The following is a 13296-nucleotide window of genomic DNA, read 5'->3' on the forward strand; positions in this document are numbered from 1 at the left end:
ACATTTTTGGCAATACATTGACATCAACATTTCCTGTGGCTGTTGTTGATGCAATGTGACAGCAACGGGAACATAGCACTGTAGTGATTTGTGTTCTACAATATATATACTCACATGCTTTGCCACTGTTTATTTTATGGTTTCCTTAATCTGGGAAATCAGTGAGCCATCAGATACTCAAGACAGAAAAAGAAATATGAACATTGCCATGCTAGGTTTAGCTACACTATATTTAGTTACATCAACAAGTGCTTTTATTAGCTGATTTTTAATCTAAAGTACCCTCCCCGTGACCCCATTGGGACCCTACTTTGGAAAAAAAAAACATGAAGTATACTCAACGGCAGGGAACATATTAGCTATTATATTCCAATTTGTTATTGTTGATTATGAATGTCAAAGAAATTTGTAGTTTGACATTAATCCGTGGGTAAAATCTACCTTTTTTGTGACATAGACAGGTGTCATTAATAAATACGTTTAAGTTGTGGAGCCAGGCTTAGCATACAACTGTTACGATAAACCCATATTTATCGTAACAGTAGTGAGTAGTACTCCTCATGATGTTTTTTAAATGCAACCTTCTTTTTCTTCGAGGTTGTGGGCCGCAGGAGGTCGAGAAATCGTCTTTGGAACCGAACAATTTCTATCTTTGTGTCAGTTTAAGAGTGTTGTAATTTAACCTGAGCCAATTAGGATAGTTGTTTCTGCTCTATTCTCTGACCAGCGGTCGGAGAGCGCTGCCCTAAACCATACCTTTCATCGTCTTTTTAAGACGAAACGTAACCATGATTTACTAAATGAAAGTAACCAAATACTTTGAGCTTGTTGTTTATGAAAAGGTTTTCATGAAGTCGTGAATAAAATGAGATACGGGCTCATCTCTTTTTACACAATCAGGCATCTTTTCAAAGCAGATGTGATATTTGTCCCACGTGGAAGGACAAATATCTGTGATTTGTCTTATGCGATTGTTCGTTTTTATCTTGCCTGATTGAAGAAATAATACTTTACGGGTATGGAAAACAAATCTGAAGATTTTCAAGAAGCTTTCATATTATGCAGAAAAAATCAATTATATTATCCTCACCACAAAGAGTTAACTTTTTTTGTTTCATCTAACATTGTGGCTGATGTGCAGGTTGATGTGCACGTAGAAAGATGATGGTACAGTGATAGAAGGCCAAGCATGATCTAGTCAAACACTGATAGTGAAAAGTTATAGAACAGCCCGGTTCATCAGATTTAAGACTTTCATATTTTAATTTGAATGTGTATCAGTATTTATTGTATTTATTGACGCATCCTGTCTCTTTTGTTCTGCCAAACCAGAAGAAAGATTTTTCATTTGCATACTTCTAAAATATAATTTTTCTCATCTTGATATTTGGTAACTAGAAAAATGTAAAGGTCAAGATAATTGTCTGCATAAGAAATGGGTTTATTTCAACAAAACCTGGAGAAAAAGGGCTGTTCTACAACTTTTAACAAACAGTGCATCTCTTTCTCATTTGTCATATCTAACTGCTCCTCACTAAAGTACTTCTATTTTCTGATTCAAGCTGTAGATCAACTATCAAGCTTAATAATGTCACCAGGGAGCAGTGATGGAGCCACGCAACTGAACCCCACAAGATCTGTTCAGGGGGTGTCTGATGAAGAAGTAATCAGCGAAAATTCAGGGAATTCTAACCTCAATACCCCAACAGACACTGAGTCTTATATTCCTGTCACCAATATTGATGATATTTCATTGGGAATTACTGAGAAGAACAAGTCAGTGTGCAACACCAACCCAAGATTATCTTTACCAGAGAAAGATGACTCTGAGGTTCCTATAGTGTCCAGTTCCTCATCGGGTGCAGGAAATGAGGCAAATGTGAATGAAGAAGAAGAGAATTCTTGGGCAAGTTTTAATGGAAAGCCATTAGAAAGGCCTAAATGTATGTATCCTAAAGATGATGACAGTGATTCATCCAGTGACTCCCCCAGTGACAACAGTTTTAGGGACAATAAAATTGGCAGGGGTGGTGTTAGCCGTCATCAGCCCTCCTCAGAAGAGGAAGAAGTAGAGTTGTGTTCTTGGCATGCTCAGCAAATGGCCTCTGATGAACTCTCTCTTTTTAGCCAGCCGTCAAATGAATCTTTACCTTTCCGACCCGCCAGATGTCCAAACACAAACTCCACGGAATCACCAACAAACCACGATGGCTCTTATAAACCACAAGAACAATCGCAAGTTTGTCGACCGTTAGGAATCTCCCCCACAGAAGAACCATGCCAGTCATCCTGTACAAGAGAGTCATCGTCTCTTGACGAACAAAGTGCCACTGAACCCCCTGAGGGACCAAAAACATGTGAAGCATTGAATCCTGGAGCTCGAAGCGTTATCGGCAGCTCCTCCCCAACTCACAGTCCCACGCCGTTGAAAGCGGATACCTCGCCGACCTCGGCATTATCAAACGATTTGAATTCACCAGAAACCCAATCCACTTTGTTAGAATCAGAGATTGACAACTCGAGTGAAAAGAAATCAGATTCAAGAGCGTCCGATTGTGTTAAAGGTGGAGAAAAAGTCTTGGAGTCTACATTTGATTTAAATCCCTTTCTCGAGAAGTCTTGCCCAAAACCTTTAGATAAATCAGGCTCTGGCATGGTGGGTGCGCAGATTAAGTTTCAAGATGAAATTAAACTGAACACTGAAGTGCCCAAACTGAAGGGCCTTACCATTAAGAGTAAGAACAAACAGGGTGAGACAGTCCAAAAGCCTACCAAAAGTCAAAGTCCAGTGCCTTCCAAAAATGATAAATTCATAATCCAGCAAACAAAAGAAGCATCAATACCAACTACATCCAACAGTTCAGAGTTCAATAACCTGCCTGATCAGAGCAGCTCTCTTGCTTTGCCCAAAATTAGTCATAAAGGGCAAGAAATAGGTGAACATGTGGCGTCAAGTGGTACTTCAGAGACTTTACAACTGACCAAGGAGAGGGATGTCTGCTCAAGCTCCAAACAGGACCAGACCTGCCAACCTACCACTCAGAGAACTTTTATAGAAGTACGCCTTTCTTCCTTATCTGGTTCATCATCCCCTCCCATAGCTCGCATTGGTGCAGGGAATTCCAAAAACTCTAAAACCGCTAAAGCAAGCACAAATGCAAGATTGACACCTATGCTTTCGCTTGGCCATTCCATAGTAGAAAAGACGGATTACGCGACCAAAAACACAGAGTTACATTCAGTAGGTTCTCCTAAAGCCACGCCTTCGATTACAAGTAATAATGAGAAGCCAAAGTCCGGAAAATCACGGCTGTACGTTAAGTCAATGGAGAGAAGAAGCTTCTTCACGGACACAGCCTTGTCTGTGGACTACAATCCATTTTCTGTCCAGCATAAGATAAAATCCTTTGAAAACCTGGCAAACTTTGACAAGCCTGTGTCTAAAAGCAGTGACATTCAGTCTTATGCTCTTGCATATAGAGCTTCACTTAACCAAAGGATTGCCGGTTATATCGGGTTAGTGAACTCTGCCGACTGCCAGGCAAGGCAAAAGGGTCTGAGGTCTTACATGGAAAACATCATCCCCACCAAGCCCTCCTCCCCCGTTCCTTCTAGCATCACACTGAGCCTCTTCGAGCCTCCATATGCAAGCAACACAACTCCGTTGACCGAGTCTAGGCCAGAGTCTGCAGTTCAGAAAGCTCCCGAAGGCATTGCACCGCAGACTCCTCCAGTATTGAGAAGGAGGCACAACAGGAATCCCCGAAGTCGCCTACGGCAGCTCAGGGCTCTCAGTATGCCTGAATTAGGAAAACTATGCACGGATGACTTAACTCGAATACACGGCACTGCTGTTGATGAAAGCGAACCCTGCATCCATCCACCCATACCTGAAAAAGAAGCAGTGACCGAGTGCTCGCCGCAATTGGTGACCCTGACGAGGGTGGATGCGAACAGGGTGAGCAGATGTAATCATGGCTCATCTGAGGAAACTCTTCAAGGAAACCTTGAGACCGAAAGACAACAGCCTGGCTGGTCCGTCAGGTGAGGAGATCAATAACAACTCGCTCTGTATTGATACATCATTTGTAAGGTGTGTTGAGCCGCATTTTGGTAATAATGGTGCATTTTTGTAATAAACTGCATTTCGTAATAAATTTTGCCGCATTCTCTGGGAAATGTGATAACATGGTGCATTATGTAACAACAATTCTAAAGCATAGTTTATTTGTTTGTTCATTGTATTTTATTTTACTTTAAAGTATTTGTAAGTTAGGCCTATTATTAGTATCACAAGCCTAGTAGCAGTACTTAGCAATTACTATCAGTACACTATTCAAAGGTTGTATAAACAGAAAATATTCTATAAATTCTATGTTCAGAATAAAAAAAGTTGCAAGTGCATTTTGTAATAATCTTCTCAAAATGTAATAACTTATTACATAATGCGGCAAGATTTATTACAAAACGCGTTGGGGCAGTTTATTACAAAATACGTCAGTTTATTACAAAATGCGGCTTTTTTACAAAATGAAATGAAAAAGTTATTACATTTTGGACGTTTATTACAAAATGCACTGTTAATACAATGTTATTACAATGTTGAGCACTGTTATTACTCAACAAGGTGCCAATTTGCAATGTGCCAATTTGTTAACACATTCACATAGTGATGATGCCGTCATGAGTAATGTCTTTATTTTGATTGAGATACCGCAGATATTTTTACAGATGTCGTTATGTAGTAAGAATAAGAATATCGTGAGCTTAAGGATTGATTTGTGAGTAACTTAGTAAGTAAGACATCAACATCTACTCGAGCATTGCAGGTTCACAGTAACTAAATATCAAGGAAGTATTGACTCCTCTTTCTCCAGGTTAAAGGATTTGGCTACTTCTCCTGTAACTCAGAATAAACTGCTCACACAGTTGTCCTGCGCCACATCCAAATCCTATGTGTCTGACCTTCTTCAGGAAGCCAAAGACCTCTCAGAGGTAACTACCTATTTTACATTCCGGTTGCTTCCCCCCTCCCCCATATTGCTGTATTCTTACTTTTTGTGTCAAAACGATTATGTTTTTGTATTCAAAGGTTAACGAAAATACTTACCTCGTGTTCCTGAGTAAAGAGGAAGGCTCAGGTCTTGGCTTCAGTGTTGCCGGTGGAATCGACCTTGAGCAGAAGGCAATAAGTGTAAGTATAGCCTCGGAGGAACATCAGCTTTTACCACAATGTTTCACTTTAATACCCTGAAATAGATTTTGATCTTGAAACGCTTCTTTTCTTTTATCTGTTACATATTTTCCATGACGGAGACGTGTCTTTTTCGTTGCGTGCTATTAGCTGGACAGTTGGTTTGTCTACAAATCTCTGTAAACACACTCAGTGTGGCGGGTAAAGGGCACCTTTTTTTTTTTTGGGACTGTTGGTGATGCGGTTTCCATTTCTCGTCTGAGTAATCATGAGTAATCGCATTTGGGCAAGCTTCAAGTTCCCTGAGACTCAGAGACAAAACACACTGATAGCTCATCTGTACTGTCAAATCTGTCATTCAAACGACTGTTCAGACTGCAGCGTTCTCATTATTTTGCCATATCGATTCATTCACAATCCAGCATTTTACTCCATCATACCAGGGGTTGTTATCACCTAGAAGTAATTCTGATTGTATTCTAGTCCAATGCAAACTTTTTTCTTGGCTGTTAATCATTCCCTTTAATATGCTTACACATATACAAGACATGTATCATCATTATTAATATCAATTGTGAAAATACTATGTTTGCTAGACCTAAGAAGGCCAGTCAATAGGGTTTAATGCAAATTTATTTTTTCAGTATACATCGCCTTCTAGCCTATCGAGGAACGATGGGAAAATCAGCTCACATTTTGGGTTTCATATATGGATTTTTATGAAAACAAAACACAGCATAACTTATAATTTGCTGAAGACCCAAGGTATTGATAAGGCAAATACACATGCAATTTAAAACAGACAACATGCACATTTTAAAAGCAAGTGATCCACACAATGTGAACCTAAAATTTAGTTGTGGAAGAGTTAGCCAAAGATTGTGATAACATATTAGCAGCAACCGTGCTATCTTAATGCTGCATCGTACAAGTTACGTTGATTGCCTGGCACGAAATTCGAATTAACGTTGAATAATTTGATCCACCCTTCTGCTCCACACGCACAATGGCAAAAATAATTAGAAGGGCAATAAATGGCAGATTGTACGTGCAACGTCTGCGCTCCCAGATGGCAAAAAAACACTGTTATTCATGTCCTGAAGAGAAGACATTTTTGTTTCAATTATAAAACTGTGGCTGGAAACATTAGACTATGGCAGGCTACCACAGCCGAGGTAGTTAATTGGAAACACTGGCACAGCTATAGATGCAGAATAAAGGTGCTCTTATGTGATGTCATGTAGCTTAAGCCAACCCACCCACTGGAAAATAATTACGAGTGCATTCACTTCAAGCATCTATCCTGTGATGACAACTTTAAATATTATGTCTAATAATTACTCACCTTTCCACCATAGAAATGTCATTATTAATGAATGCAGCGCTATGTAGCATCTGAGGGGAGAAGCCCTGTCATCAGGTCAACCAAATAAATTGTAAATCACAGTAATGTTATATAAATATGCCGCAGTTGATGAGCTCCAGATATTTGCACTCAATGAAACCTTTCCTTTGTCACCAGGTCCATCGCGTCTTCACCAAAGGCGTGTCGAGCCTGGAGGGCACAATTGAAAGAGGCGATAAAATTTTGTCTATAAACGGTACACATCTGGTTGGTAAAACCCACGGGGAAGCTGTGTCTTGCCTTCATCAAGCCAGGCCTTCCACGCAAGCCCTGGTTGTCATCCGGAGAGACGAAGAGCTCGAAAGGAGCATTTCTGAGAGGCACGATTTAGCCAACCACGCAAAAAATGTGTTCTCGGTCAAAAACATGTCCTTGGAAGAAGGAGCAGGTAAGAAATATATGTTGATCTGCAGATTCCTATGACAGGTCTACATTCCACAGCAGCAGAGTGACCTCACAGTTTTTAACAGAAATAACCTGTTCAGTAAGAGTTGGAAATATATTCAGTAAAAAGGTAGAGTTTTGTGTTGTTTTATATAGTTATTCAACGGGAAATGTAATATAAACGTTATCATGTGATATTGAAGTTATTAGTGCATCGTAAAATTATGTATTAAGTAGAATAAAATTGTCCATAATATCCATTATCTTACAAAAAAGATTGCCCTTTTTTGTCTCCATAATTAAGAGTGCAGTCATATTTAAAAACAAAAGATTCAAATACTATCAAAAACTTTTCAATAGTATGATGATAAATGATCATGTGTTTTCTTTTCAGCTGTTTGAATTATCACTTGGGCTAATTGAGCAGTTAGATAAGACAAGATAATTATTATTGTAATTTTTCACAGTAATTTGGCCAATAGCAGGGATATGAATGTCACGTCATCAACCACTTATCATGTATATTTCATTTTTATCCACATTCATTAGCACATCATAATTTTCTTCTTATCGCACAATCCACTTTATTAATACTTACAGCCAGCAATAGGTTGCACTTTTAGCCTCTGAATTTTTTCAGTTATTTGTTGAATGAATGAACCACCAGCCGCATCCTGATACATTGAAAAAAGCCAGGGTCAACATGCGTTCTCTTAATGCCAAATTCTGCCCGACCGTCTTAATGCTGCAGTAGAAATCGAGACTCTTACGACAGGGCAATGTTTTATATTTATTAATGTTCATTTTATGTAAGCTTCACTTTCCTGTTCTTTTTTGACAGTAGTGACACCCAGTATGGTCTTCTGATGTGAGAGCACAACATGTCAAAGTTCTACACGTTATTGTTTGGAAATAGTTTTCAGAATACCTTATGAGTGTTAATCAGAATTACTTTGTATTTAATATCATCTCAAACCACTTCGGTCATCCTCCTCTGACTACCTACATACAGGACTGTCTCAGAAAATTAGAATATTGTGATAAAGTTCTTTATCTTCTGTAATGCAATTAAAAAAACAAAAATTACTTTTACATGATATGCTAATATTTTGAGATAGGATTTTTGAGTTTTCTTAAGATGTAAGCCATAACCAGCAATATTAAAATAACAAAAGGCTTGCAATATTTCATTTGATTTGTAATGAATCCAGAATGTATGACATTTTTGTTTTTGTAAATGCATCACAGAAGATAAAGAACTTTATCTCAATATTCTAATTTTCTGAGACAGTCCTGTAAACATAAATGTCTGCCATCTACCACTGACCATGCATTTTCTTTTTTCTGCGCCGTTCTCTGTAAAATGTAGTGAGGGTTGTGTGTGAAAATATCCGTACTTCAAACACTCTTACTCTATATCGCCTTTCTTCCCCACTGTGATGCATGATTTTAAAGTAAGCAAATAGTCTTATCTATGAATAACTAAATCTATATCGTACAAGATCCCAAAAAAGTCTCATCAACAAACCCACCCAACCTTTTTTGTTCTTATATCTGTAATTCATCATTTTGGTTTACTTTGAAGTCACATTTAAAACTCATTTAATAACACCCCTATCAACTCCGTTTTTCAATAATAATAACAACAGTGATTATTATTATAATAATAAATACAATAACACTATATATATATATATATATTTATATGTTTTAACAGTGGATGCAGGCCATGACCGCATTTTGACAGTTGAACTTCACAAGACTTCTGTGGGTCTTGGCTTCAGTCTTGAAGGAGGGAAGTCATCGAGCTCTGGAGACAGGCCTCTTCGGGTCAAACGCATCTTCAAAGGTGATCTTCTTTTTCAAAACAGCATATCAACTCTATTGGCATTGGTTTCAGTCTGGAGTATGGATTATATTGTTTATTACCATCTGTAGCAACGTCCAAAAGTATACTTCAAACTTTACTGAATGAAATTTGGACTTTAGCAGGCATTGGTCACATCAAGGTACGCTGACATGTATAAACATTGGGGATAAATTAATAGGAATTCAACACTGCAATTTTAAAAAGCATCCAACAGGTTGAAAATCTGATATTGGCAATGACACGGGATTGTCTAGGATACAGCTACTTCTTGATTTTCCTCAAATTTCTATAAAAATACATCCTGATATTTTGACCTTTATACATATTCACAAATTCAAATTTCAATAAACAATCATCTCTCGGAATCCATGAACCTCTGTAGATCCACACGCCAAGGGTGTCCACTATCGCCGCTATAATTTTTTATTTGCTATTGAATCTTTTTAGCTATGGCTATTGGTCAGCCCACAGAGATTTCAAGTATTTGGTGAGACTTTGCACCGTCTGGCCCCTTTTTGCAAATGATATTGTTTTATTTTTAACAAACTAAGAATAGTCTCTACAAGGCCTTACAAGTTCTCGGATTATGAAATTAACAACAAAAAAAGTACTGTATTATTATAGAATAATCAGGAGAGAAATAATCCATTCACCATTCACAAATGCATTTACCCCTGAAGGTTTCAGGTATCAGGGAATTAAAAAGTACACCCACTATTGATTAGGTTGTAGCCATATTAGATTCTCCAAAGAAATTGAATACATTACCTACTCAAATGATAGGAAGAATGAATCTTATTCAAATTTCCACCTTGTTTGTTTTTTTATGTGACGAAAATATTCACTCAATTCATAAGGAATCAAGAAAATATGAACACCAAGGGCTCGTCTTATCCCGGTTCGTCCTGGCTATACCTGTTATTTCTTCTAAAATATAAGAAATGAATATATGGACCTACTCCAAATCAATGATTTAGAGAAATGCCTTGTAACTTTGCATTAGAAAATTAGACTTATCTGGTCAAAGACACGATTGAGGACTTGTATTGAATCTTGTATTGTCAAGGTAGTAAACAGGATTTTGAGTATTAAATGATAATTTCATGACACTGGCAGTACCACCGAGTTACTTTAGTGGTATTTAGTAATTCCATGTCAAAAGTTGGAATTGATAATGTATCATTTGCGGACCTCGGTGTTGAACTGAATCACATTGGAAAGATTGTTGAGGTACAGATATTTTAGATTTTCTTTGCAAAAGTAATGCCCGAAATAAGAAATGTGTGAAAGCAGGTTGTTATGGAAGATGTAGAACAAGGGTCAGGAACCTTTTTGACTCGGAGAGCCATAAAAGCCAAATATTTCTAAATATATTTCATCAAGAGCCATGTAGTATTTTTAACGTATAATAAATTAGATATGCCTTACTTTTAATGCGACCTCTGATGCTGCATGGATTTGTTTCGAAGTGCCGCTTTATATTTGACCGTTTCATTGACGCAATTTTATCATTGCATTTTAGACATACCTGGAATGCACGGAAATCATCGTCTTTTTTTTCTTTTTTTTTTTTACAAGGGTTGAAGCAGATAAACTAGTTGGCTATCTGATAAAATTGATTTCTTCCCCTTTACAACAACCCGGACGTGCTCGGAAGCCATTGATTCCCGACCCGACCGACGGGTGACCCGCGAAATTTATCTTCATAGCTAATTTCTTTTTACTTTAAAATGACACCGTATTATGAAGAAATTTCATAAGTATTTTAAAATCAGATCCAAACTGTTTTTGTTTTTTTTTTGTCAACTCAAAATTGTCTGGGAGCCATATACCATCACCGGAAGAGCCATATTAGCCATAGAGGTTCCCGACTGCTGGCGTAGAAGATGGTGGTGAGACCAGCCAAGTTGTCTGGTTTGGAGACCGTAGCACTGAGGAAAAGACAGGAAGCAGAGATGGAGATGAAGATGAAGACGTTGAGATTTCTCTTGGGAATGAGGAGGATTGGATACGATCAGGAATGAGCCCATCAGAGGGACAGCACATGTTAGATGTTTTGGAGATAAGGTCAGACGGAGATGATTTGGTCATGGACAGAGGAGGGATAGAGATCTGGGTTGAAGGATGCTGAGTTTGGAATTATTAGGCAGAAGGCCTGGGAGGCACACCAGAGGGGAGATTTATGAATGTAGTGAAAGACGACATGACGTTAGTTGATTTGAGAGAAGATGCAGAGGATAGAGTTAGACGGAGGCGCTGTGGCGACACCTGAGGGGAGCAGCAGAAAGAAAGTCATCTTCAGTGATAATAACAACTTGTCAACTCTCATTCATGTTTCAGCTGAACAAACATTGCGACTGTGACTGCTGCATAGCATATAATTCATAGTTTCCTACCTGAGGCTATCAGATTTTTTTAATTCCTCTTCCCTCAGCTGCAGCGAATCTTCAAATCTTTGTACTTAAGACCTTAAAACACTTTATAGCCTTGACTTTGACACTTTATATTTTTATTTGTATTTCTTATCCTCCCCCCCCCTTTTTTTTTTTTTTTTACTGTTAACACAATTTCCTACTATTATTTATTATTGTTATGTTTTACTTGAAACTCTGGCACAACAATTTCCTTCGGGATAAATAAAGTTGTTCTTATTCTTATTCTTATTCTTATTCTTATTCTTATTCTTATAGTTGAGTGTCTGTGATTGACTTTTTCAAAGGAACGACACATAAAAGTGAAATGTATTTCTCATCAGGAGGAGCCGCCGAAGTGTCCGGGCTTATTGAAATCGGAGATGAGGTCCTGTCTATCAATGGTTGCTCTCTGGAGGGTCTTATGCATCACGATGCCTGGAAAATCATCAAATCTACAAGCGAAGGACCAACTCAGCTTCTCATCCACAAACCCTCGACCCAAATCTTAATGCATCAGAGCACAGACACCTCCCAAGGAGCCTCACTGTGAAGCAACTCCCGAGACTCGACAGAGGGACAGTGGAAGCAAAGTTTCTGTTGTACCGAATGTGACATTGTGAACGTTTTGTCTTGTTGTTCTTATTCTTAAATAGCCTCAATCGGATGATTCCCTCTTTATTATTGTGTATAATGCTGAATTACAATTTATTTCAATGCTGAACTATGAATTATTTCTAATGAGAATCACGGTTTGTTTGAAAATAAATTTACTTTTGAAAGGTAAGACAATATTGTTTTGAATTGTTTTTTAAATTCTTCTTTTCCTTTCGGCTTTTTCCTTCAGGCGTCGCCAAAATCAATCAACCTTCTCTATCTAACCCTATTCTCTGTATCCTCCTCTCTCACGCCAACTAACTTGACATCCTCTCTCATTACGTCCTTAAATCTTTTTGGTCTTCCTCTAGAACTCCTGCCTGGCAGCTCCAGTTCCATCATCCGTCTACCAATATATTCTCTATCCCTCCTCTGTACATGACGCAACCATCTCGGTCTGGCTTCTCAGCACATCTAACGTGCTGTCCCTCTGATAGGCTCATTCCTGATCCCATCGATCCTCGTCACTCCCAAAGAGAACTTCAACATCTTCATCTCTGCGACATCCAACTCTGCCTCCTAGCTTTTCTTCCATTTCACTGTTTCTAAACCACACAGGATCGCCTTTCCTTTCATTCTGGCTGAAAGTCCTTTGTCGCATAGTACCCCTGACACTTTTCTCCATCCATTCCAACCTGGTTGGACCCGTTTCTTTAAGCTCCATTGCTCTGGACTGTTGACCCCAAGTACCGGTACCTGAAATCCTCCAACTTCTTGATCTCCAATCCCTGTAGCCTCACCGTTCCACCCGGGTTCCTCTCATTCACACCCATATACTCTGTCTTGCTGTGACTAACCTTCATTCCTCCCCTTCCCAGAGCATACCTCCACCTCTCAAGATGTTCCTCAACCTGTTCCCTGCTCTCACTACAGATCACAATGTCATCTGCAAACATCACGGTCCATGGCGATTCCTGTCTAACCTTGTCTGTTAGCCTGTCCATCACCACTGCAAACAAGAAGGAGCTGAATCTGACAAAGTCCCACTCCCACCTTGAACTTCTCTCTTGCAAGTATTCTCACCTGCAACCTGGACAAGTTGCTGGACAAGATGTTTTTTTATTTTTGGAACAATGTGAGATGGTCATCACAAAGCAGTCAGGCTGAATTGACAAATTCTGGGAACTCTGACCTCCTAATGACCTGTGGTCATCAAGAGATAGGCTCCAATCTTTGAGAAGGCTGTGGTGATCACTCTGTAGCCCGTCCACTGACGCCAAGAACTCTGTTTGCACAAAGAGCTTTTGCCACATGAAGGACTACATGGACCCTGGAAGAGGGAAGCAATACAAATTCTTTATCTACCAGTACAACATACTTCCCTTCTTTGGCAATCTCCGATGGCAATGTTGGTTCCGGAATTTTTCTTTGCCAT

The 13296-nt window shown here is 38.8% G+C and overlaps 1 protein-coding gene across 3 annotated transcripts in view; it reads left to right on the top strand.

Moving 5' to 3' along the window:
- The window catches only part of pdzd2 (PDZ domain containing 2), a 53217-nt gene extending 41176 nt beyond the window's left edge, over positions 1-12041 (top strand). For all 3 annotated transcript variants that reach the window (XM_086169260.1, XM_086169261.1, XM_086169262.1), the window contains 6 exons: positions 1563-4044; positions 4878-4995; positions 5093-5194; positions 6717-6987; positions 8701-8832; positions 11609-12041. In XM_086169260.1, coding sequence (XP_086025386.1) covers positions 1563-4044; positions 4878-4995; positions 5093-5194; positions 6717-6987; positions 8701-8832; positions 11609-11817 — 3314 coding nt within the window. In that variant the 3' untranslated portion in view covers positions 11818-12041. The remainder of the gene's footprint in view (positions 1-1562; positions 4045-4877; positions 4996-5092; positions 5195-6716; positions 6988-8700; positions 8833-11608) is intronic.
- Positions 12042-13296: the final 1255 nt, after the last annotated feature.

Source organism: Fistularia commersonii, chromosome 22 (genome assembly GCF_037954325.1).
Source record: "Fistularia commersonii isolate RoL2024-O1a breed Wild chromosome 22, RoL_Fcom_v1.0, whole genome shotgun sequence".
NCBI classification, from domain to species: Eukaryota; Metazoa; Chordata; class Actinopteri; order Syngnathiformes; family Fistulariidae; genus Fistularia; species Fistularia commersonii.